The sequence below is a fragment of the Platichthys flesus genome, chromosome 4, assembly GCF_949316205.1.
Source record: "Platichthys flesus chromosome 4, fPlaFle2.1, whole genome shotgun sequence".
Classification (NCBI taxonomy): Eukaryota; Metazoa; Chordata; class Actinopteri; order Pleuronectiformes; family Pleuronectidae; genus Platichthys; species Platichthys flesus.
The window spans coordinates 26,106,098-26,132,464 of record NC_084948.1 but is presented as its reverse complement, the minus strand read 5'-3'; the positions used below and the strand labels follow the sequence as shown (position 1 = coordinate 26,132,464).

Genomic DNA, 26,367 nt, shown 5'->3' with positions numbered 1-26,367 from the left:
GGAGGTCAGTGAGCGGCTGAGAGAGGAGGTGAAGGAGGTCAGTGAGCGGCTGATAGAGGAGGTGAAGGAGGTCAGTGAGCGGCTGAGAGAGGAGGTGAAGGAGGTCAGTGAGCGGCTGAGAGAGGAGGTGAAGGAGGGCGAGGGAGTTTCATCCACCTACCAAAGGTGGTAAAGGCCAGAGTGCAGGTGGAAGTGGCCCAGTCCAGGTTACGCACCGTGTCCATGCTGGTCACATGTTTACCACTGGAGGCCTCCCCTGAGAAGTACAAACCAAAAAACACTTTATTCAACAACAATCCGTGTTTTAAACATGAATTTATCGTGTTAAAGAAACAGGATTCAGCTTTTTAAGTCACAGCTTCATCTGTCAGAACCAGCTGCAGCAAGTTGAAGAGTGAAGCTGAACTGAGATCAGTTAAAAAGACTCAGAAGTTAAAAAAACCAGAGTTAATCTCCAATACTCAGCAGGAAACTTTGAAATGTGATGAATTCTGAACAGAGTTTGGTGGATTTGTTAAAGCTGCAGCTCTCCTGGGTCAGGAAGCAGAGGATCATGGGTAATATCACGCCTCAGTTGTGAGTTTCCCTTTATGACTCAGACTTGTGGCTGCAGGGGGCGCTGTTGCCCAGTGAGTTACACAGGTGTTGCTCTAGAGGGCGAGTGACGTACAGAAGAGGATCTCGTAGTCTCCTGAGTTGGTGACGAGGTACTGGCTGTCCTGGGACCAGTCCACGTGGGTGACGAAGCTGGAGTGACCCTGAGGACCGAGGAAAACACCGAGCACGTCAGAGAACATGAAACTCTCAGGCAGTTTGTTGTCTAGTAAACAAACAAGGAAACCAGGTGTTTATTTCAGGAAGGTGAACGCACGGTGCATTTCCCCACGCGGCTGTACTTCCGTCCGTTCTCCGTCACGGCGTAGATGTAAACAAAGTTGTCGTGTGAAGCCACGGCCAGGAAGTTCCCGTCTGAGGGAACAAGGAGAACAGAGAGATCAGCTGACAGCTGGAGTGACATCGGAGTCCTGAAGGTGTGCCGGGTCGTGAACAGCTGATGTTTTTACCTGGTGAATACCTGATGTTGGAAATGATCTCGTTGCCGTCCGTGTGCATTGACACCAGATCCCGGGTGTCGGTGTCCAGCACCAACCACCTGCAACACACACGGGCCACAGTCCGGCTCAGTGGCCTCATCACAGGTTCAAGTCTCCAAACAATAACTCATCTGTCACATTCCTGCCGACCTCAGCACTTTGTCTTTAAATGCATAAAACTACTGCAGCTTTGCAAACCTGTCTCTTGATCATAGTCATCTCTTGATTTAATGTCTTGTTTACAGGCTAATTCTATTTAGTACTTTACTGTGTATCATTTACTTTGTTTTTACTATATTTTATGTGCATTACAATCTATTTTGAGCTATTTTATTTATTTGGATCTGTTTTATTGCTGCTCACTGACTAACTGACTGATCTTTATTATGACTACTATATTTCCATTATATTGTTAATTTTATTGTATTTATTTGTTTATCTGACCAGAACTATGCAGAAAAACCTTCGAACACGTCCTAGGACCTTTATTCACATGTCATTTACCTTTTGACCTTTTGATTTGACTTTTTAAAATCTAAAATAGTCACAATACAATGTTAAATAAAATTATACGTTAACCCAACACAAACAAAAAAGATCTAATTACATAAATCAATGATTGACTCAATTTTTGTGCACAAATCTAAAGTAGCATTTGTGAAAAACTGTAAATCAGCCATTTATGCTCTGACAGTTTTTAACCAAGAAATTAATTAGGAAAAGTGTATAAATATGGTACAGTATTATAGTACAGTTAGAGTATTACTTCTTAAATAGTATATTACACAGTGCTATAGTTTATATAATTTACCTTATCTTTAAACAAAGACATTATTTCATTATGAATTAGTTTACTTTTTAAGTGCCTGTAAAATCAACTGAGCTCTACAGCTTCTCATGATTATTGTTGTAAGAGATCGATCAGTTGTCATCTTGTGTAATGGTTGTTCCACGGGTTGTGGATGTTGTGTGAAGCGTTCGATGCCGACCTTCCAGTCATGGTCCCGACGGCCAGAACGGCTCCGCTGGGATGGAAACCTGCCGACCGGCCTGGATCCTGCAGCGGAGGAAGACATGAATCAATCATAATGATCTAACTGTTAAAAACAGAATCCCTCTCTCAACATCCTGATGTTCTCCCCCTCCTCCTCACCTCGATGGTCTTGCTCCAGAGGGGCTGATGGGAGTTGGTGTCCCAGAGGTGAACCTGCTTGTCCTGGGAGCAGGTGGCGAACTGCTCCATGGTCGGATGAACATCCAGACCCCACAGCTCGTCGGTGTGACCCTGGAACACATCACGCCTCCGTCAGTTCAGGAGGGAAGGTGGAGAAACTACATCTGTAAAGAGTGTGTGTGGAGGAAGGTCTTTGAAACGTGTGTGTACCTGTACAATCGGGGTCAGTGTGTCGGGGAACGCCGCTCTGATGATGGCGTTCTTTGTGGTTCCAACAAAAAGCTCTCCTGGTTTTCCCTCAGTCAGAGCTCGAACGGGACCAAAGGCCTCGCCGACCTGGACACACACACACACACACACACACACAAACACAAACACACACACAACACACACGTTTAAAGACTTCTCTTTCCTTATTCTCTCTCTTTCATCCACAGTCCAGCTCCATCACCTCCATCTCCGACTGCTTCCTGTACTCGTGGTCCCACAGCGCCACCTTGCGGTCCTTGCCTCCTCCGGACACCATGGTGCCGTCCTTCAGGACACACAGGGAGAAGATCCCGCCCTCGTGGGCCCCCGACACCACCTGGCTGATGCGGTGACCACCTGTCAATCACAAACAGGACGTGAACACCGCTGGAGATTCAAAGGTTTGGCTGAGGAGGAGTTATTCAGGTTTTTTTTTACCTTTGGCCCAGATGTAGATGTTCCCACTGGAGTCTCCAGTGATGGCGTCTCCGTTCTGAGCGAACGCCACGCACAACACGTACTTTGGTTTCTCATGTTTCTGGAAGGGAAAGAGAGAGAGAGGACATGAGGCTCAGTTCCTTTAATCCGATTAGAAGATTGCTTTGAGGTTGTCGGTTGTGTTTGACCTGTTCTTCGTACCTCGAACAGGCCCTGTCTCTTGCTCAGAGTGTTTCCCTCCATGGTCCAGAAGTTGATGTGAGACTTTCCACAGGTGACGATCAGGTTGGCGTCCGTGGGATGGAACACGGCGCCCAGCACAGAGTCGTTGGAGCACTGCAGGGACGGAACACAGGACGAGATAAAACGCAGAGTTTACAAACATTCGTATTCATTCTGGTTATTCATTAAGTGGAATCCATCACGACAGATGTATGAATGAGAAAAAGGTCAAAGGTCAAGGGTCAGATACCTTCACATCAGCCAGTTGTTTCTCCTTCTGCCAGTTCCAGACGGACAGGACGTGATCGTTGGCGTCGTCCACGGCGCAGAGGAAGGCGCCGCCGTTCTGAAAAGACGAACAAGGAGTCAGAGTCGGATCTTAGATGGAATTTATTAAAACAGACGAATGTGAACCACCAGTCGGTCGCTCACTAAACTCGACAGGACGTGAAGCTGCTCACCGACTTGGAGAACGTGACACAAGTGACGGCTCGGTCGAACACGCCCATCCCGAGGACGTGCAGCGTGTTGAGACTCACAGAATCCCAAACGCGAACGTGAGGAGCCAGCAGCTGAGTCAATGAAAACACACTGACAATCCATCACAAGAAACTAAAAACATTTTAAAAACTTTGTTCAAATGCAAAATGTGTTTATTCCTTCATCTTAATGTTTAAGAGCCGAACTATGTCTGGATGTAGAAGGAGGAGAAACCTTTCCATCTTTAGAGGTTCCGGCCATTTGCCCCGTGGCGATGGTCACCATGTCAGGATGGACACTCAGGCTGATGAGAGGAAAGAAATCGAAATATTATCTCATCTGCCTTATATTTAGGGCCCGAGCACCGAATGGTGAGAGGCCCTATTGAATCTGTAAGGATTTTTATTATTATTATTATTATTATTATTATTATTATTATTATTATTTCCCTTTGGGGGGCTTTTTCAGGGTCTAGACATGCTCAAAAAGTTATGAAACTTTGCAGGAAATTCAAGGTCTGCGGATATTTTAGTATTCTGGAGTAATTGGAATTGGGCGTGGCAAAATGGCTCTACAGCGCCCCCTGGAACCAGCCCCTAGGTTTCCACATAACGGATTTTCATCAAAATCTGGATATAGGTGTATCGTGACCAGTCATGAAAAAAAGTCTCATGGAGCATTATGAAAAACGCAACAGAAGTCCGCCATTTTGCTTTTAGTGGCCATTTTGGCAATATTCCACATTTTTACTTTTACGTACTTGTCCCAGGGCTTTCATCAGATCAACTTCAAATTCAGATGAGTGTCATCACAACAAGATGGAGATAAAAAATGATTGAGGGATTTTTTTTTTATCACACCGTGTGACCGTGGCATGGCGTTAAAAATTGGTTACACGCCATCAAAACACGGGCATCTGTATCTCGGACATACATGTTCCAATCAAGTCCAAACTAGACATGTAAGACAATAGTCCCCGCCTGATGACATCTATGCATAAATGATGACTTAAAACCGCAGCGCCCCCTGGTGGCAACAGGAAATGTCTTGTTTTTTGCTTGTCTTACCATTGGATGAATTTCTCCTCATCCACTGACCTCAACCATGTCAAACTGTATCACATGGGTCCCAAGACATTGACAATGAAGACATAAGATTACCGTGACTTTTCGTCAAACGCCATATGAATGGCGTGGCATTAAAGTTCATCAACTCGCCGTGAAACACGAAATTGCTGTAACTTCAGTGTTCATGATTCTATCTCTCTCAAACTACATGTGTGTAACAACAGCCCCCCCCTGAAGATATTCATATGGTTTTAAGAAATGGGCGTGGCAAAAAAACTGACCAGCGCCCCCTATAGGGCAACCCCGGCACTACGATGGCCGACATTTATACAAATCTATCGGGACATGTGTCGTTTCATAACAAACAAAAAAATATCTTGGATAGGTATGCTTGACCAAACAGGGAGGCCGCCATTTTGGATTAAGTGGCCATTTTTTTTCCATATTCCACATTTTTACTTGATGCACTTGTCCCAGGGCTTTCATCAGATTAACTTCAAATTAAGATCAGTGCCATCACAACAAGATGGAGATAAAAAGTGATTAAGAGATTGACCTTTCGTCACACCGTGTGACCGTGGCGTGGCGTCTTGAGTTTGATTAAACGCCATCAAAACACGAGGTTCTGTATCTCGGACATACATTGTCCAATCGAGTCCAAACTAGACATGTAAGACAAGGGTGCCATCCTGATGACATCTACACAGAAATTATGACTTGAAATTACAGCGCCCCCTGGTGGCAACATGAAGTGACATGTTTTATACTTTGATGAACTGCTCCTGGCTGCTTTAAGATATACAGCTCAAATGAACTCAGTCAAGTCATTGAATCAAGGTCAGAATTGTGACATTTCCTCAAACCGTGTAAACATTGATGTTTGGCGAAGGATCATCCTTCGCCAAAGGACACGATGTTTTCATAATTACACTGTGCATTGTCCTATCACTACCAAACTTCTGTCACATGATAAGAGTACAAGCCTGAACAGCTCTATGTGTCAATATTTCCTCAGTGTCATAGCGCCACCTACTGATTCACCAGGAAACAGGAAGTACTTTGTTAATCCACTCTGCATTATCCAACCGGCTCCAAACTACTGACCTATGATCACAATCCTGAATAGAACAGCTCCATATATGAATATTAGTTCAGGATCATAGCGCCACCTATTGATCAGTGTGAAAATTAAGTTGCGGAAACATTGTCCAATTGACACAAAATTGCTCACGCTACATCAGAGCGCCTAAATGAACAGATATATATGTCTGTGCGTAATAATAGTGATGGCGCCACCTACTGGCAAACCTACTGCCGCAGAGCGCAAAACGCATGCAACGTGGAGAAGTGCATGCTCGATCGATGATGTGCGCTTGGTCATCGATCGCTCTCTCCACCGACCGCAACAGGCTTCAACGTGCGGGTGCTCGGGCCCGCAAGTGCTACAACGTAGCCCTAGTTGTATTTACATTTTCTTTATGGAGGAAGGAGTCAAATCCTGGAGGAGCTGATTCAGAGTTAAGAACAGTGAAGAAACCAGGACCAAGATTTATATAGACAAGATAGTATAAGGAACTCAATTTAAAGCCCAAAACATGTTTTTAAAAGCTCATCGACACTTGAATTTGTCAAATTCTGTGAATATCTTTCATGTAATTCTGACTGAATGAAGTTCATTTAAGTGAAACCACAGTTTTATGATTCTGGAGCTGGACTCGAACCAACGGCGTGGGAGAGGAGACCACATTTGTTTCCCTGCAGAGACCAGCGTCTTTTCCCAGCATGCCCTGGGGGGATTGGGTTTGTTTACGTCCCAGTGGCTCCACTTCAGGAAGTCCACTGGCGCTCGTCAAGTAAACCACAACTCCCAGTAATGTTTAACCCAGTCAGCTGCAGGAAGACGTCACTGACACGAGAACAAGCGTCATGAGAGGAGCCGAACCTCGGCTGATGTACGAGGAATATTGAATTTGTACGACAACGTTATCCCCAGTACGATCAATAAAACCAAAATTCCCATAACATATGATAATTCCATCTTTTAGATAAAACTAATAAACAGTGATGTCATCAGGCGACTCATGGTACGTCTGTGTTTATGTTTCTTGTGTTATCTGCGAATGCAAATCAAAAATCAGTTTTTTATGCTTCTCTTCTTACGAGAAAAATATGAAAGAATTTAATTTGTACTATTTATTTATTGTTTATGAATCTTTAGTGTTTTCTCACTAACTCACTCACTTCCTCCCATCGCTGGTTTGGACTGAATAACACACGTGGACGACCGACAGGAGAAATAACAAATCAGATATAATAAATCTAATTCTGTGTATTGATGAATATCGGTGTCTTCTCACCATTTGACGTCGTCGTTGTGGCCCAGGTAGTGTCTCTGCTGCTGCTCCTCCGTGTTGTACAGAACCACCACGGAGGCGTTGAAGTACACGATCTCTCCCGTGGGCAGCAGGTAGAGGTTGGAGCGGCAGTCACGACCACGGTATCCGTACCTGGGCTAAAGTTAGGGAATCGAACCGGAGCGAGCTGGAGAGCTGAGAACCCAGAATGTTCTCAGGAGTTCAGTTCCAGCTTCTTACTGCACGTTATTCTACTTTAGACATTTCTGGATGAACAACAAATAAAAAGCTGCATCTTCGAGAACACATTTCAAAAAGCAGAGTTATAAGGAAAGATAAAGGAAAGATTCTATGACGCAGATTATGCTCTATATCAGAGGTCTTCAACAGGAGGTCCGCGACCCCTAGGGGGTCCGCGGAGGTACTGCAGGGGGTCGCAAAATGTTTGGCTGATTTTTTATATTTTTGGATTTATTTTCAAACCAATTTTTTTTCAAACCACAAAATTAAATCTCTTTAAATTCACATTAACATGCATCCAACATATTGAGAGGCTGATTTAAATTGAGAGATAAGATATTGAGACATAAGTTGTGTTTTACCCATCAGGGTCCGACATCTCACTAATGTTGGAGTATGTGTGCCCTCCACAGATGGCTTGAGGATTCACTGTCTCTTCTACATGTTTAAAGAAAAACATGAATCTGTGAATTATTGTAATAGCTCAGTGTTGTATGCAAGATGTATGTTTATAAATGGCAGTGGCATGGTCACCCTGTACCGTGCACATGTTTAAATTAAAAACATGAATATATGAGCCTGTGTTATATTTGAATAGCTTAGTATTGAATGCACAATAACAGGGGAGCTATGTTTATATATGGAACTAGGCCCAGTTTAATATAAAACACAATTTTAAACAATAAATATAGGGGTCCCTGCTCCATCTCTCCACCAGTTTGGGGGCCTTGGCCTGAAAAACGTTGAAGAGCCCTGCTCTAAACTATAAATTGAATGATAATAAAGTAAAATATCCACTTTTAACCAGTGGAGCTTTAAGCCATTAGCAAATGATTGACCCTTTCTCTTATACAGATGACAAAAGCATATAAATAAATACAGAAATCAATCATTTAATACATAAATATAATATATGTATATATGGTACAGTTATTTCTGTATGTATTTCTTATTTATTTTTGTCCTTCCTAGTACGCCTCATTCACTTCTCCACTTTACATCCACTCAGTGTGAAGGATACACCCACTGCAGCTTCAGCTTGCGGTCCGGCAGCGCCACCTTGTGGTCGAGGCTGTAGCTCTCCCTCTGCTGGTCGGGGAGGTGCATGGTGACGGGACGTCCTCTCAGGAACATCCTCACGTATCCGTCCTCTGACGGGACGAGGAGAGAGGAGAGAGGAGAGGGAACGAGTGAGGAAAGGAAGAGAGGAACAAAAAGGAGGAGACGCAAGATGCACGTCTGAACTTGAAGACATTATAGATTGATGATATCTACAGTTCATTCATTAGTTAAAGTTATTAGCTGTAATGATCTAACATGAGTCAGCAAATCCAGTTCTTCAGGAACCTTTAAATCGATACTGATGCTTGAGAAACAAACACATGCTCCCTAGTTCCTCCCTCTGTCCACTGGTCACTGCTGCTGTTTTAATAAGCTGCTTCAGAATCAGTTCTTCCCTTAAAGACCGAGGGACGACTTCTCCAGGAGGTTTGATGTTTCTCACGAGAGTGAATGGCTCGAAAGGACAGAAATAAAAATCCTTCAAGGGAACGTCGAGGCTCCTTCAGCCTAATTACCTATCACACATCATCTTCCTCTTTAAAGCTCATTACATCTAATTAAATCAGACACACAGATATAAAGCTTCAGCTTCTCACCTGAGTTCAAGGCGCATTCTTTTGATTTGCTGAAAAAGAAGAAGAAGGAGAAATTAATGAAACGTCTCCTGTGAAGTTTGATCTGCAGATCAGCTCAGTCAATATCAGTTTCATCATCATCAGTTCACACAGAACATTACAGTGTTTATTAAAGCTCCCATCAGATCCTCCTATGAGACTGTGAATTATTCATTCTCTCTTCATCTATCTGGACTCGTCCTCACTCGCTTTCACAGTAGCTGAGATGTTCATGGAGAGAAGAGAGAGAACAGGTCCCAACTCCAGTGAGGAAGAAAAACTCTTCAGATCTGTAACTGCTGTGAAAATTACTTCATCCAACAATTAGAAGTTTGCAAATAAAAAATGTAAAGCGTTGTATTTAAACCAATTACACAATGTTAACTTTTCATCACTGAAATAAACGCGTTTGTAGAAAGACTTTAAATGTTGATTTTTGATCCATCTCAGCTTTAGATCATCTGTCGTTCTATTGGTTGCAGAGATAGTTGGAAAAATGCTTTTTTTATCTATGCATGACATCATTTTATAACTTTTTTATGATGTCACTGATAATATGACATCATATCATGAGACATAACCAATAGCAGTATTAGATTGTCTCTTATTTTATAGAAATATTTTGGGGAATGTGTTTTTCTGACCATATTTTTGTCGACCTTGAAAGTTGCTGATCATCTTGTAAAGTTAATAACCTGCCGATAAACTCCAAAGTAATATTGAGAGTAGATCTGGAGCTGAGAAATCATCAAGGAGTGTTTCTTTCAAGACGGTGAGAAGTGACTCAGAGTAAAAGTGACTTCACATGTGCTCTGAAGTTTTTAGAACTGGACGGACTCTTCTGTGTGTGTCTCATGTAAAGAGACGTTTGGTGTTAAAAGCAGCACGACATCGTTCCAGCCCAGATTTAAAATCCTGACAGAACAAGTTCCAGATCATTTATCTCACTGAACGAGAGAAGCGTTGAAGAAAAGAGGAAAAGACAGAAAAAAGAAAAAGCAGCCGTTAAACTTCCTGCTCGGGGGGCAGTGGGTAAACAGAGAGAACTGAATAAAATCCTGCTTCTCGCACATCATCACAAAACTGAAGGGAGGGGAAATAAAAATAGAACTTAGACAGGTGAAGAACTTCAGCTCAGTTCTGTAAACTTTACAGATATTCCTGTGAGTATAAAAACTCATCCTGCTCTGGATCCTTGTGGGTCTGTGTTCACCTGCACTCACATTCTAGTTTGGTGCCATTGTACTGATTCACAGTTGGAGAAATTAACATTAACACAAATGAAAAAAACAACCAGGGAACAAGGACGTGAACCAAGAGAAACATGGTTTAAGATATTCAAGTAAATTAGCTTTGCATCCGGAAGGAAACGTGTTCCAAGCATAGTCTGACATGAAAGCTCCCAAAAAAAAAAAAGAGGCTCAATCATCTTGATCGCCCCCTGGTGGTTGGATATACGTCATAAATCCGGCCTCCTCCATGTTAGCAGATGGGACGTGGCACAAAACAACAAAGTACACACAGAATAAATCTTTCTCTAAGATGGTTTGTTCGGCTCAACATCACGATCACCACGGCACAGACTTAACCACCGGAGGTGTAAATGACGGCGCCCGAGTCCGACATGATATTATCTTATCTGTATTTACAGTTGAAGGTTCCACAGTTATTACAGGTGTCTGTGTGTAATTTGAAGTCCTAGAACCAGGATGAGCAGTGTGCGTCTACACAACCTGACATTTGTTTAACAGGGAGTTACTCCGTGTCGCTCTGAACAAGTCACATCAGGTTCTCATTCTGTCTATAGAAGCCACCGTGTGTTTTTACAGATCAACGAGAGGAGGGAACTAAAGTTAAATCTATCTTAAAAAGCTCATCGGACTTTTGTCTCTTCACAAATTCTGTGAAGCCGAAGAGAAAAGATGAAAAGACAAAGTAAACAGTCGACTGATCTGAGGCGCGGCTGCTGGTCTCTGGTCAGCTGGAGGCGAGCAGCTCTGTGAAGGCAACACATAAAGGCCTGTTTGTCTGTGTGTGTGTGTGTGTGTGTGTGTGTGTGTGTGTGTGTGTGTTTGTGTCTGGTCTGCCAGTAAGCTGAGGCATGGCCTGGCTCTAGCCAATGAGAGGACGGGGAGATTGATCCAGAGCCTGTAATTAGTGCAGGGGCATGCTGGGTAACGGGCAGGGCCCATGTGGCTGCAGTCCGTGTCACCAGGTTTCCAGGGAGATGGAATGCACCAACACACAGACCACTCGTGAACCAGGAGCGCTGACCTGCCTGCTCACTGGGAACACAGGGAACCAGAGCACTGATGAAGACGAGCCAGGCTTCCTCTGAGGAACGCTGCATCATGGGAGAGTTTCGTAAACGTCAGGAGACTTTGAGAGGAGCTTTGTTGAATTTGGCTTGAATGTCAAACTACTTCAAAAGTAGCTTGAGCTGCACTAATGGGCACAGAGACCCAGTTCTGAGAGAACCCATCACAAGTGTTCACCTCTTGTATTAAAACGCTTGAATTCGTCTTAAATGATTTATGGGATGAGGATTCCTCTCAGCAAAGTGCTTCATGCAGAGACCACAGAGATGCAGGCTGTGGTCTGAGTGGTGGGCCATAACCCCCTGAACCGTGTGAGTGCTGGGAACAGTGGGAGTGTTCCGGCTCCATTAGTACTGCGTTGGTTCGGCTAATGGACACAGACACGTCGGTTCAGCTCCGTGGTGAATATGACACCAGACTAATCCGACACTGACAGACAATGCGGTTTATTCAAGAGAGGAAGTGAGAGAGGAAACGATGTTAATCTTTCACACATGATTCAGATTATTTTATAGCTTCCTCACTCAGAATTTGCATCTTTTCAGTCGGTTCAAGGTTTAATTACATATTTTAATTTTAGAATATGGAAGAGCTATATCTGTGGATCTGTCCCAGACAGATACACAAGATGAAAATGATTTCCCTCTTCCTTGTATTTGCATGAATTCACACCTGTTGCAGTCATTACCCTTGATTTTTTAAAGATATGTCTTGAAATGAATAGAAGAGGCAGTCACTTTGGTTCATTGGTGTTTTTGGTGCAACATGCAGTCAGAGACGTGGTCGATATATCTGCTCCATGTTGAGCAGGAGCTGCGATCGATGTTGTCAGTGTTTCTGCACGCTCAGCAGAACTGGTTTTCGTACCATCGGTCCGTCTGTCTGTGGTCGTGACGCTTGTCCACATGTCCACAAAGGAACTGTCTCTGCAGCACTTTGTGTGAGACGCTCGGATAGAAGCCGTCCTGCACGCTCGAGAAATTAATGAGTTGATTAGATCCACAATGGAAATTCTCCCTGATTAAAATGTGCCTCTGCAGTGTGTGATGTGTGTGTATTGTGTGTGTTGTGTGTGTTGTGTGTTCAGAGCAGCTGAGCACAGTGTGACTTGTTCCTGTCGCTTCACATTCACTCTCACAATCTACGTGTTTCATAATAACTGAGCAGGAATGTGACGAGTTTCATTTGTGCCGACGATCATTAGAGAAACAACGGAGCCACTGACGACACGTAAACACAAGAATAAAACACAACACAGGTGTGTGTTTGGTGTGATGACAAACCTCTCGCTCACAACACATCTTGCTTCAATTAAAGTCAGATGTCTTTTTTTTAAGACGACAAACAACAAGACTGTAGATTATCGTCGTCTCACGTTTCAAATCAGCAACAGAAACTTTCAAACCAAACAGAATTTAAATAATTGGTATTTTGTGCATTTGTGTCCAACCTCCCTGTTGTAATCTGATCTGTTTTGCATCAACACAAATGTTCTAATTGGTTTCATGTTCTCTCCACACAGCCCCCCCCCCCCACACACACACACACACACACCCACACCCACAAACAGGGAAAAACCCTCTGCATCAAACTGCTTGCTTGACAACAGAGTTTTGTGAGACAACACAACTTTCATGTGTGGTTGTGAAGCAACACAACAGCCGCTGCCTGTGTTTGAACGGGAAAGAACTAAACAGCTGCAGAAACAAAGCAAACCTCTCTGAGCTTCACTGTTTAATCTATTCAAACATTAGTTCAACTATGAATGAGGGAGAAGCTGGGTGTGGCACCTTAAAGAGCTGATTCTGAATCTGCCTTATGCATTTTGAATGAAACTAAAGCTACTCAACCTTTTCTTTATGGTTTAGCAATGAATCATCAAGAGCTTCTCCTGTTAAAAAAAAAGAACAACCTTTACCCATAAACCATCTGTGCTGCCAGTGTCTCTGTCAATCATTGAGTATCTGTTGTAAACGAGCCGTTTACCTGGAGGACTTCTTCATGTCGGCGAGTGTTTCCGTTAGAGTCGAGAGCAGAGAGCAGTCAGAGCCGTTCCTGTTCTGTTCACCCGTCACAGCCACAAAACAACTTCCTCCTTCTCTCTGCAAACTTTTAGCTCTGCCCGAGGGCCCCGGCAGCCAATCACAGCGCACTTCCTGACTGTGCTGACCCGCCCCCTCATGCAGGGGAACCACAGCCCTCCCTCGTTTAACATAGAGCTGCATGAAATGTGATCCATCAGCAGAGGAGGGGGGGAGGAGGGGGAGAGAGAGAGAGAGAGAGAGAGAGAGAGAGGGGAGTGAAAGACAAGAGAGAAGAGAGAGAAAGAGAGGGGACGGGAGAGAGAGAGGGGAGAGAGAGAGTAGAGGGGAGAGAATGACAAGATAGAAGAGAGAGAGAGAGAGAGGGGAGAGAGAGGGGGAGAGAGGGAGGGGAGAGGAGAGAGAGAGGGGAGAGGGGAGACAGAGGAGCGAGAGAGAGGGGTGAAAGAGAGAGCGTAGAGGGGAGAGAGAGACAAGAGAGAAGAGAGAGAGAGAGAGGGGAGGGGAGAGGAGGGGTAATAGAGAGAGGAGAGGGGAGAGAGAGAGAGAGAGAGAAAGAGAGAGAGAGAGAGAGAGAGAGAGAGAGCGTAGAGGGGAGAGAGAGAGAGAGAGAGAGGGGAGATAGAGAAAGGAGAGGGGAGAGAAAGAGAGAGAGAGAAAGAGAGAGAGAGAGAGAGAGAGAGAGAGAGAGAGCGTAGAGGGGAGAGAGAGAGAAGTGATGAAACGAAAGAAAGGAAACTATTGGAAAAGACAGATAGGAAAGGAAAGTAGAAGAGAGGAAAGGAAAGGAGAGAAAGGGAAATGTAAGAAGAGAGGAGGTAACAAGGAAAGGAAATGGAAAAGGATAAATGAGAGGAGACTAGAGGAAAGTACAGTTTGTCTCCTGATGCCCTTTGTGTTGTGTCCACTCGTCTCTGGGACACGTGGACACTCCGCTGTCCGTCAGACTCACGGCCTGTTACACAAACTCATGGTGACACCTGAGTCACTGCAGGTCGACGGGAGGAGCTGACTGAGGATCAGCTATGATGACGAGACACATTCTACTGAGGAAGACGAAGACGAAGACGTGCTTCTCTCTCTCCTCTCCCAGTCTGAATAATTCAAAACCTCTCAAACATCATGAGAGCAGCTTTAAAGTTGAAGAAACTCTGAACCACCATCACCATCATCTTCATCACATGCACAGAGGTTCAGTCATCTGTGAACCATCCTGATGACAAACACGATGAAGATATAAAAACTTTGACCTCAGAAACTTTTCTAACGCTTCAGTGAAGTTCAAGCGGCTGGAGCGAATCCCAGAGAACTGCTTTTAGAAGGAGACAGGCTGCACCTATCACATCTGAGTTGATAAGGTCATGTGACATCATCAGGATCAGTTGTGAGTAGGGGTGCACCGATTTGGAAATTCTTTGATAGCCGACACCCATGTTTGTTTATTTTGTTTTTGTTGTTCTTCATTCACTCTTTTGTGCCAGGAAAATAATTAAATGATTACTTAAAAAGCTCTATTTTAACTTATTTCAGCCCTTTATCACTCTTTTATTTTAATGAGCACAAATTCAATCAGATTCATGAAACAATCTTTAACTAAACTTTATTTAAAGGAGACATATTATGCCCATTTTAGGTTGATATCTACCACTAGTCTTTAAAGATGATGTTCATGGAAACACTGGAGACATTTTTTCCACCTTGACCCAGGAGGTTATGTTTTCACCCCCATCAGTGGATTTATTAGTTATAGAGAATAACATCTAATTTCCTCTCAATCCAGCAGGATGGAGTCGTTACCTTTTGCCCCCGGAGGAGCTGCTGGAGGAGGTGGTTCGACTCCGACTCTCCGCCCCCATCTCCCTCCTCACCAGGGTGAGGCGCTCTGTGGACATACTCTTCCTGTTATAACAGAGAAATAAAGTTTAATCAAATCAAGCAAAATTTCACTTAGAGCCCGACCGGGGTGAATACCAACAGTAACGTTAGGACATAGAGGATTCAGATACCAATATATCAGCTTATATATTTATATTTTTTTAAATAATGCATCAATGTTGTTATCAAATCCTTGTGACAAGTAAACTGATGCTTGATATTTAATATATTAACAATAAACTTATGAATAAAAAGAAAACACAAATACAACCAAGATAAAAGAACTTCTTCTCTACTTTGTTTGTTCTGTAAAATAAAAGTTTTATACGATTTGACTGTGAAAAGATTTGATCTGACTGTTTGTTTTCAGGCTCTGATGTCGACTGCTCTCTTCTTACCTCTTATTGGACTGCAGCACTTCTTTCTTGGGAGAAGACGGGGAGGACAGGAGGCGTTTCTGTTGAGTGTAGCCGTTACTCAGAGGTCGGGAGGGAAGTGCCTGCAGCAGCTGACGCACTGAAATCAACACAAACATCATGAGGAGAAGAAGAATAAACGATTTCACACACAATTCATACAACAACTGACCAGACCTTTGAGCTGCATGTGAGCTGGTGTTGTTTTAAAATCCATTTAATCATTATTTTCTGTATTCGACACGAACATGACGAGAATCCGACTCCCACACGTTCCCACAACTTTCATTCTTTCCACTCAGTTGAATCGGTTTTCAGCAGAGGAGGTGAACATATGGAATAAAACATCAGTTTAGAGTTGAAAGAAGCTTTCAGCGGTTTATTCTCTAATCTGACAATAATTACTACAGCTCCGGTTTGGGTTTGACAGAGATTCAGGCCTCGTCTCCTGTGGACACGTCCCCACTGTCCACACCCCTCAAACAAGCCTGCCAGGCCAGTAGGTGGCGATACAGTCTATCAACTATTCCAGGCAACAGACACCAGTATATAAAGAGTACTTTGAATCACAAAAGATGAATCAATGCACCACCATTTATATTTAATTAAAGTTATGGTACTAACCCTTGTTGGGCGCTGCTGAAGCTGCGGTGGCCAGAGGTCTCCTCCCGGCAGCATGGCCGCCCCCTGGTGGCTTCCCCTGGCTCTGCTCCTCGCAGTAGCCCAGTCGGCGCAGGGCGTCGGCCAGAGCGGCTTTCAGCAGCTGGATCTCATCCTCCTGCAGCTGCAGCCTCTGCTCCAGGTGGGACACCCGGTCCTCCACGTCCATGTTGCTGCTGGCCGACACCGTGTCATCTGGACGGGGGGGGGGGGGGCAGAGAGGGTCACAGTTTGAAATTAGATTTAACAGAGTATTAAAGTGCGTAGTTTAAAAGAGAGCAACATCTGTTTATTATGGGAAAAGTAATGTTTCAGATTTCAATCCACAATATTTTACTGATTTTACTGAGATGCAGAGATCATGACGCTGTTGCTGCTTGAGCATCTGAATATTTAGACAAAAACACAAAGAGCAGCTTTAGGTGTAAAGAACTTCATCTGCTGCTGCTGCTGCTTTGTCCACCGATGGTTTGAGTTTCTGTCCCTGAACAGGATCCTTCTCTGGTTTTAATAATTCAGACTCCGAGAGAAAGAGAAAGAAAAACACGCAACAGCAGGTTGTGTGTTTGTTTTGTTTGGAGCGAGGTGGCGACCATGACACTTTGGCTTCACTAGTGCAGAGCCTTCACGTCGTCCATCTTTATTTACAGTGCATGATCTCATGTGCTTCATATTTGCTGTCATTTCTCAAATGAACTTCTGGGTCACGTTTACGATTTAATAAGGAACCGTCGCGGGGAAAACCGGGTTTAACCTGCAACAGGTGAAATAATTAAACTCCAACGTAAAGCATAGTCTTTTTAGGTATTACCTTTATTTGTATTTATGATTATAGGACAATTTTAGAGCTGCTGCTGATTTCAACTGCCCCCCCCCCCCCCCCACACACACACACACACACACACTGCTTCCTCTGCCTGTGTTCCTCTTGAACCTCCTCCAGCCTAATCGGCCACCATCTCATCCTGATGACGTCACTGGACGGAGGCCCACAGCGGATTATCAGCCCGAGGCTCAGGTTAACAGATTAACCTGAGTAAGTCAAAAACTAATTTGGTCAGAACATCTCATGTGAAGCTCTCGGTTAAAAGACTCTGCAACAACCACGTCCTCGTCCTGAGGAATCGAAATGTTCGTACAACTTCCAAACTCTTTTAGTTTATAGCTTTCTATGTTATTGTATTCATTTGATATTAATTCCCTTTTGTTTTGTAAGTTTACAACACTTAAAGCTGCTTAACATATACATGTAGGTCTTATATTCTCCACATAAAAGAAACTGATGAGGGATTTAATGTAAATTAAATTTGGTAAATTTGGTAAATAAAGAGTCAAACACTCATTCAGTTGAGATGAATGTTTCTCCTGAACAAGAATCTCCACAGATTTCAACCCTTAAAATTTAATTTAATTTTCTCTATGTACATTTTATTATATTTTAGTTTTTTCATGAAAACAAAACAGTGAATACTCAATTTTTCAATTAAAACATCCATTTAAAAGTATTGGATCTTGTATTTGTAGAATAACACAAATTCATTGAAGGAAAACACCTTAAAAATTGAAATATAAATACAAAGCAAATGCTAATCCCTAAACTTCCTTCCCTGTTGTTTCAATGCAAACATCCCAGTTGTCACATGTTCACTATCCAGAGCTGTGAGCCGCAGCAGAGTCAAATATGAACATTAAACCAGCAGTAAAAGATCCCGACTCTTCCAATTCGTTACAGGCCACACGGCTGCTCCCAGCATGCATCACTTCAGCACAGGAGTGACTGTAACTGTATCACATCAGTCAAATGAGGCAGGAAGCAGCCGCAGGGAAATCAAGAGTCAGATTTACATACAGAGGAGAAGTTTGCATGTCAGGACCTGTGGCAGCGTGAAGTCGTAAATTACTGATAAACATCGAGCGACTGGCTTTTTATTTCCTTCTTCGTTAATAACAAACTTTAATAGCTTTAACTTTCTGCTGAATCATCCGCTGCAATAACTAAATACCCCAAAACATGTCCAGGTCCACTATCAGAAATGTGGCTCTGATCAAAAGCTTCAGCGATTAAGAAGAAAAATCTAATTACATTATTACATTTGTTCTTCTTACATATATTAATAATTCATATCATGTGATGCAAATGTATAACATAGTTTCCATAACAGCTGTTAAGGAGGTTCAGCTTCTTTCTTTTTTTTTTTTTTAAACAGCTGCCATCTTGTAAAAGCTTTTCATTCGTCTTCATTAATGTTTAAATAATGTTTCACAATCAATGGCCCATTTAAAATTCCAGACAATGTATATTAATAATGGAAAGTTAATTTCAAACAAAGTATTATTTCTATGATTGAGATAGAAAATCTTTCCTGAGAATGTTTCTTACTTCAAAATCCGTCATTTAACAGCAACTGAACATATCATTTATTTCTCTATACTCACAAACAATGTGGAAAAAAACCCACAAGGCAATAAAGAAAAACAGAGATGAGCATTAATAGAAGTAGGCGAGAACAGATTGTAGGTGGGAGGAAAGTCAGAGTGAGAAAAGAAACGATTAGAGAGAGAGAGAGAAGATGATTAATTATAAACTGACCAGTGTAATAATCCTGTTTCTAAACCACTTCAACCATTAAGTTCACTGAACTGATCAGAACGAGGAGGAGGCAGCGACATAATGAAAAGATGCGGAAGAGACGAGTTCAGGCCTGAGATGAACTCGCTCTTTAACGTGAACGTTACTATGAACTACACGTGTTACTGGAGGACGCCTCTAGAGGGCACACACGAGCTCGGCACTATAGAACTACATATAGAAGTATCCGATTCAGATGATGGCGCCGTCATCGACATATGGCATCCGTCTCTATCTATCTATCTATCTATCTATCTATCTATCCATCCGTAAATATCTTTTTATCTGTCTATATGTCTGTCTATCCATATATCTATCTATCTATCTATCTGTCTGTCTATCCATATATCTATCTATCCATCTATCTGTCTGTCTATCATCTATCTATCTATCTATCTGTCTGTCTGTCTGTCTGTCTATCCATCCATCCATCCATCTATCCATCTGTCCGTCTGTCTATCTATATGGCCATATGTCTGTCTATCATCTATCCATCTATCTATCTGTCTATCTGTTTATCTGTCTATCTATCTGTCTATCTATCTATCTATCTATCTATCTATCTATCCATATATGTATCTATCTATCTGACTGTCTATCTATCATCAATCCATCTATCTATCTATCTGTCTGTCTATCATCTGTCTATCCATCCATCTATCCATCTATCTATCTAAAGATGAAGTTTGTCCTGAAGGAGGCACCGTACAGAGTAAAGTTCCCGCTGTGACCTAAATCACTGTCTAGGCTTCCTTCCCATCTAAGCTACACTGAGCTTTGACTTGAGGTTTACATGCACGTCAGCAGGGATTTGACCAACATCCAACTCTGGGATGTTGACTTGATGAACTTTAGCATCTGGGAGTTCATTTAACATTAATTTTTAAGTTTTAATTCAACCCCTAAAAGGAAATTGTGTTTATACGCAGGTCCATGAGCAAGAATATGAGAAGCGGATTTCTGGAACCTTTAAACTTTTTCTCCCCGAGTCTGTTAAAACTCACACAGATCTGAACATTTTAATAATAAAATAGATATTTTTGATAAATCCCTTCTTTGTCCCTGTAGGGAAAATGGTTTGCAGCAACAATTACAATTCAAACTAACTGTGGATTGGCCGAGGTACATTCGGTACACACCAGCTGAACAACCTCATTTCTGTGTGTGTTTAGTTTGTGTTGTGTGATAACAAGGAAACGACAGAGCAGGAGAGGAGGAGGACACATGATGAAAGAAGAGGAGAGAAGAGGACTCATGATGAGAGAAGAGGAGAGAAGAGGACACATGATGAGAGAAGAGGAGAGAACCACGATGGAGAGATCGGCCGGGTTCACCTTCGTCTCCTCTACTGTCAGGACACCTGTGTAAAAACACTGCCAGGCTCTTCTTCAATTTGCCCTTGAATTAATCTCACACACATACACAGACACACACACACACAGACACACACACACACAGACACACGCACTTCTCGCGATAGTTGTGAGGACACTCGTTGACATAATGCAGTCCCTTGTCTCTTACCGGAACCTCAACCATCACAACTAAACACCTAACCCTCAAACAGGCCTTGGACATTCTGAGTGAACATTCACAGTGATGGTACTGAACAAAACTTGTCCCTCATAACTAAAGATAGACAAGCGCACACTCACACCCACACACACAAACACACACACATTGTAAGTGTTACTTTGACACCACTTCACATGAGACATGGCTGCTAGATAACAAACAGAGAGGAGGTTGGTGGAGAAAAGAAGTGAATGGATGAGAGGAGGAAGAAGCCAAGGGGGGATGGAGGGGAGACGGCCATTAAGATATGGATGATGAAACACGAGGGGGGGGGGGGGGGGGGCTGTCTGTGTGTGTGTGTGTAAGACATCTGCTGGAATATTCATGGTGCAGTCAGGTGATGGTGCAGGTGGAGCTGGTCTCGCCTACCTGCCATCGTGCCTCCTGTCAATCAAGCAGTCGGTCGGTCCACAGAGAAACAGACAGGTCTCCCACTCGCTCTCTCTCTCTCTCTTCCTCCCCGTCAGCCTCTCTGGACTCAGACTCCCTCCCCCCTCCCCGTCTGTGACCACTGGTCGATCACTCTCTCTCTCTCTCACACACACACACACACACACACACAGACACACTAACACAAACTCCCATCCCCTCCTGCCAAACCACTCCCTCCTCCATCTCCACTTCCTACAAGCTCCCTCGCTTCCAGGTCCACCTCCTCCTCCTCCTTCCTTCTCTTCATCCCCTCCTCCTCCTCATCGATCTGAGCCAGAAGAGGGTGGAGCCTGGACCCACGCACACACTCACAATCACGCACGCACACACACACACACACAAACACACACACTGCTGCAGCAGCATCAGCATATATACAGCCAGGCACCACCAGGAAGAGAGACCACACAGCCAACCTCCAGGATCAATGACACACGCACACACACAAACACACACACACACACAGACACACACACACACACAAACGGTATGACATCATCACACGTGTGTCACTCGTTCTTTCACAAACAACTGTAGTTAACTTTGAGCCCTCGTGAAACATCCTGTCGCCACAAACATGCACATGAGCAACAAATGAGAATCATCCACAGCTGAAAACTGTTTACTGAGAAACGACAGCGTCCAGATGTTACAGAGGAAATCACTAAACTTTTAAAACATTCAACTATATCAGTGATTCTCTTTTACACACCACTCTTTCTTATAGAGATGTTCCAAATACATCTGTCTCCTCCCCAAACCGATTCCAATATCTGAACTTTGGGCATCGGCCAAGTTCCGATCTCAAACCAGTGCATTTAAAGAAGACGTCACAAACCGTCTCTGACAAATCCTTTAGGCTTTGGAATCAATCCCATCGGTAAACTGTGAAAAACACTGTGACTAAATCAGTTAACGTGCCGTGATTGACAGCTCTTGTTGCTTTACCCCCCCACACACGAACTGACTCAACCATCAATCATTTCACTTTGCAACAGCTGAAAGAACAAACTGTACTCTGCACTGCTAACAGACACACACAGGATGCATGTGTAGCATCGTGCAGGTCCCACACCGTCTCTTTACACCGTGAGAGTTCATGGTGTCACCGTGTGAACGAGCTGCTCCTACAGAACTGCACAGATAAAACCAGACGCACCAGACAACAGCTGATCCCCTCGACTCTGCCGACGCCGAAGAGGACGACGTTTAATCAGTGACTCAGTAAATCATTTAAATGCTTCTAAAAGTATTAATTTAATGGTAAGTTTGCTTGTTTTATATACTTAAATCTCTGAGCTAATGTTGATAAATTGATTAATATTAAAAATGAATATGTTGCCAGGGGCAGTTGTATTCGACTGATATAATGCGAGTCTTGGTGTTTGTTTTAAACAGCCTGGAGTCCCAGACGGGTGGAGTTTACCTCAGCGGGATAATTTAGATAAAGCCGTGAAGATTCTCCGCAGTAGAGAATCTAAATCAACTCGCTGTTTGACCGGACATGACACATTCGATGTTCCCGAGACCAATAAAGCTTTAAAGATGGTGAGCTGTGTTTGGCTGAAGGTGCGAGCAGGTGGCAGAGGAGAACGGATCTGAAGAGCGTGGACGAGCTCTGGTTACAGTCAGAGGGCAGATGGTGGAGGAGCAGACCAACTGAAGGAGGAGAAAGAAAGGAGGGAAGCAGATGGATGGATGGAGAAATAAAAAAAAGAGAGAGAAAGACGTTGGCAGATGCAAGATGAGGAGATAGAGACTCTGCTCTCTGTGATACACACCTATTCACTGTTTCCCTCTGACTTCATCTCACACTCAACACACACCTATTTTCAGCATCAGATTTCAGCAGTTTCCACTAATGTGCTCTTATTCAAAATTCATGTAGTAAATGTAATGTTCATGTAGTTCTGCTGCATAAAAGTTGTTCAATTACATTTATTTTGCACATACAAATACCATTAAATGCAAAACTCCTTACAACTTTACACAACAAAACCACACAATATATAAAAACTTACCCTACTACAATCACTTAACAATAAACAACAGTGTCACTGCTTAATACACTACACCTACTTGGAAATAAATACTTTCTGATTCTGATTCTGAATTAACATATCTGTATTCAGACACCTGTTAATGGAGATTAGTCTAAATGTCTTCTGGATCTAAAAGGCCTTCAAAAAGATTCACTGGTTATGTTTTGTGTGGAGAAACATTCAAGTCTTGTGATGAAAGAAACGAGTTGGACTGAAAACTGTGTACGGAGAACAGAAGATGGAGTCTTGGCCCAGATATATGTTGTCTACACCCAAATATTCTACAAAATATGATAAAACACAAAGTATGAACAACATTACACAATCCGACAAGATCTAGAATCAATGCAGATTTAGCATGTGCTGCCCACTGGTACACGACCACGCACAGAATCTGCCTGAGCACAAAACAGTGTCAGAGTGGGTTGAATCAGCTGTGTGGTGGATGAGAGGCTGCCGACTCCTTGTGTTTCACAGTAACAACGAGAAAGACACAGAATCTGTCCCAGCTCTGCAGAGTGTGACCTCTGACCTCTGAGTCAGGAGAACGACCTCCCTCTCTCCCTCTCTCTATCTCTCTCTCCCTCAGCAACACACACGGGCCTGTTTTCCTTCTCTGGTGAGGACCATCAGCAAACATTTGTTTCCTGATCAATGACCTTTTAATTAATTGAAATCCTAAATGGACCATAAACCAGAACTGAACCCATGTCTCTCTCTCTACACACCTCACTGAATGCGTCTCTCTCTCCTGCCCCCTATCTGCAGGAGCAAATTCAGGTTTAGTCTAAAGCAGAAATGTGCTTAAATTAAACCAACAGGTAGAAACAAGCAGAATCAATTAAAGTTTTTTTTTCTTTGCTAACTGCTACAGATATAAACTTGAATGCCTTTATTCAGGATGACACTGGATAGACAGCCTAATATAAAACACACCAATTAGCCTCAGCTTCTGCGGAGCTCCCTAAGCAGAGCCGGTTCTATTCTCACTGACGTCCCCGGGCGAACCCTGATCCCGGCCAGGAGCTGCACGAGGCTTCGGACGACAACACTCACCAAACGGTTTGCATCACGGCACACGTTACAAACATCACAGCCTCGATCAGACGGCCATCGCCCCTCGCTGCCTCGCCACCTGCCGCTCAATATGTTCGTCTGAGGAGTCGGGGACGGCGTCAGAGAGCCACCTCAGTTTAATTTGACTGAACTCAATGATATTCACACTGAGTTTGTAACACAAAGAGATAACTGGCCTCATGTGAAGCTTCTTTCTTTGTCACCACAGATATAATCAGGCCTGGTGGAGTATTTGCATTATGTTTGTGAAGCAGGATGTGATCGACACACTGGGCTGCAGGAGGAAGAGGAGATAATGGATCTGACACATCAGAGAAATGAGATACGAGAACACGATCCCTCACTTTCCTCATCAGATGACGACCAGCATCCTTCCACCTGGTTAGTGTTACAGGTTCAGAGCCTGAGGAAGAAGCTAAAAGCCAAGAGCAAGAAGAACTACACAGAAATGGATGCTTCCTCTATAGGGCTGGACAATCTGGATACAAATTATGAATAAGATAAACGATGAATGTCCCGTATTTCTTTTAAAGTTTGAAGATTGGACTGATGTGTTTTATCTCCTCACTGATTTTGTACGATGCATTATTGGTTATATCATTTTATGACTTTGGCTAGATTGCTACTGATAATAATAATAATAAAACATTATATTTTCATTTTGCTTTTCAACAATGCTTTAAGGGATAAAAAAACTAACAGAAGGCAGATAACTAATATAAAATACACATGATCACACATAGGTGAGGTTTTAGTGGTCGTTCAGTTTCATTTGATGAAAACTATATTGTGATAATTATGATTAATGTTGATTCATAGCCAAGCCTTCGCATCCACCAATGATCCAAGCAATGCTCAGGCTGACATGTTCATTGTTTTGTTTTATTAATACGGAAAGATGGCTACATAAGGTTTATATTTTCCAACCAGAATAAAAAACAAATAGCTCTTAAAATACATGCAGATGAAAATAAAACAAAGAAATCATGGCAAGATCATTTGAGATGAAAAAATCTTATCATCTCAGAATATTTTAGTAGGACCAGTAGCTAGGAAATATTTTTATATTTCTATTCCCACTTTCACTTCATGTATTGATGGATCTTTCTGCACATTTAGGCCTGAGGGTTTTTTGTTCTCTCTGTATTTATCTCCACAAACAGAGACAAATGATCTTCAAGATTCAGCTGAGCAGCAGCGTGTGTGTGTGTCTGTGTGTGTGTGTGTGTGTATGTTTGTGTGTTGCAGCTCACCATTGTTGCAGTACTGTAGCAGCAGGTTGCTGCTGTCGTACAGACTCCCACACGAAGCGATCCTCTCAGACATCAGCCCGCTCCTCGGTGCTCCTCTCCCCGCTTCTCGGTGCTCCTCTCACCGCTCCTCGGTGCTCCTCTCACCGCTCCTCACTGCTCCTCTCCCCGCTCCTCCGTGCTCCTCGCCCCGGTCTCTGTCTCCTCTTCAGTCCGTCCTCCCTCCCTCTCATTCATAGACACACATGCACACACACTGACACACACACACAGACACACACCTGTACCTGCCTCGGGTTCCTCTCTCCCTCTGCAAGTTCACTGCCAAGCTACAGATCACATGACAAACCACACTTCTGCTCCGTGCCTTCAAAATAAGAGCGTTATTGTCTGACAGCACATTTGCTGGTGGCCCCGATGGGGGGTTTCTACGGCGGCTGAGAGAGCTCAACGCACTGCAGATTAAGAAAACACATGGTAATAGAAATAAACACGTGTAAATTAAGACAATTCATCGATTTGACGACACACGCTGCAAAAATCCAGAACGCATGCAGATACAGACGTGCGCTGCAAATAGTGAAAGAAGAAATGTTTCCAGGGGATTTAAAAAGTTATGAACGTGGCTGTAGTTCAACGCTTTGTGAAGTTACTGAAGTCTGCTACTTGTCATGGGTGATGGAACTTCACAAAGCGTTGGGTTGTGGGTCAGGTGCTTTGCAAGGTGACCTGGAGTATCGGCCCAGTCGGCCCCGAGCTGCACACACCAGAAGAAAGTGTTTGTATTTTTGATTAGGTCTCTTTGTGCAGTTAATTCATTCATCATTATAAAATAATATGCATGTTTGGTTTATTGGTATGATTTCAAAAGAGCTAACGCATTCATAAAATTACGCAAAAAACGACTCCATCGATAGACATGGGATCGGGATGTGGTTTGATAAGCTGCCAGTTGGGCCTTGGTGGAGTTCTAAACTCTACTGGGAGACATTCTAACGGTCAAAGTTGTGGTTTGGTGTTCTCTCGCAAGTGAATCCTTTTACTTTCTTTTATTTTG

General features: G+C 43.2%; 1 protein-coding gene across 1 annotated transcript in view; it reads right to left on the bottom strand.

The window, feature by feature from the left end:
* The window catches only part of eml2 (EMAP like 2), a 28,733-nt gene extending 3,147 nt beyond the window's left edge, over positions 1 to 25,586 (bottom strand). The window contains exons 1-20 of the mRNA XM_062386016.1: positions 25,314 to 25,586; positions 16,270 to 16,500; positions 15,628 to 15,745; positions 15,152 to 15,253; positions 8,977 to 9,005; positions 8,340 to 8,469; positions 7,082 to 7,231; positions 3,892 to 3,961; positions 3,639 to 3,749; positions 3,428 to 3,523; positions 3,157 to 3,291; positions 2,956 to 3,055; positions 2,720 to 2,874; positions 2,479 to 2,604; positions 2,248 to 2,379; positions 2,084 to 2,151; positions 1,065 to 1,153; positions 872 to 969; positions 671 to 758; positions 161 to 256 (exon numbers count right to left, since the gene is read on the bottom strand). Coding sequence (XP_062242000.1) covers positions 161 to 256; positions 671 to 758; positions 872 to 969; positions 1,065 to 1,153; positions 2,084 to 2,151; positions 2,248 to 2,379; positions 2,479 to 2,604; positions 2,720 to 2,874; positions 2,956 to 3,055; positions 3,157 to 3,291; positions 3,428 to 3,523; positions 3,639 to 3,749; positions 3,892 to 3,961; positions 7,082 to 7,231; positions 8,340 to 8,469; positions 8,977 to 9,005; positions 15,152 to 15,253; positions 15,628 to 15,745; positions 16,270 to 16,500; positions 25,314 to 25,386 — 2,197 coding nt within the window. The 5' untranslated portion in view covers positions 25,387 to 25,586. The remainder of the gene's footprint in view (positions 1 to 160; positions 257 to 670; positions 759 to 871; positions 970 to 1,064; positions 1,154 to 2,083; positions 2,152 to 2,247; positions 2,380 to 2,478; positions 2,605 to 2,719; positions 2,875 to 2,955; positions 3,056 to 3,156; positions 3,292 to 3,427; positions 3,524 to 3,638; positions 3,750 to 3,891; positions 3,962 to 7,081; positions 7,232 to 8,339; positions 8,470 to 8,976; positions 9,006 to 15,151; positions 15,254 to 15,627; positions 15,746 to 16,269; positions 16,501 to 25,313) is intronic.
* Positions 25,587 to 26,367: the final 781 nt, after the last annotated feature.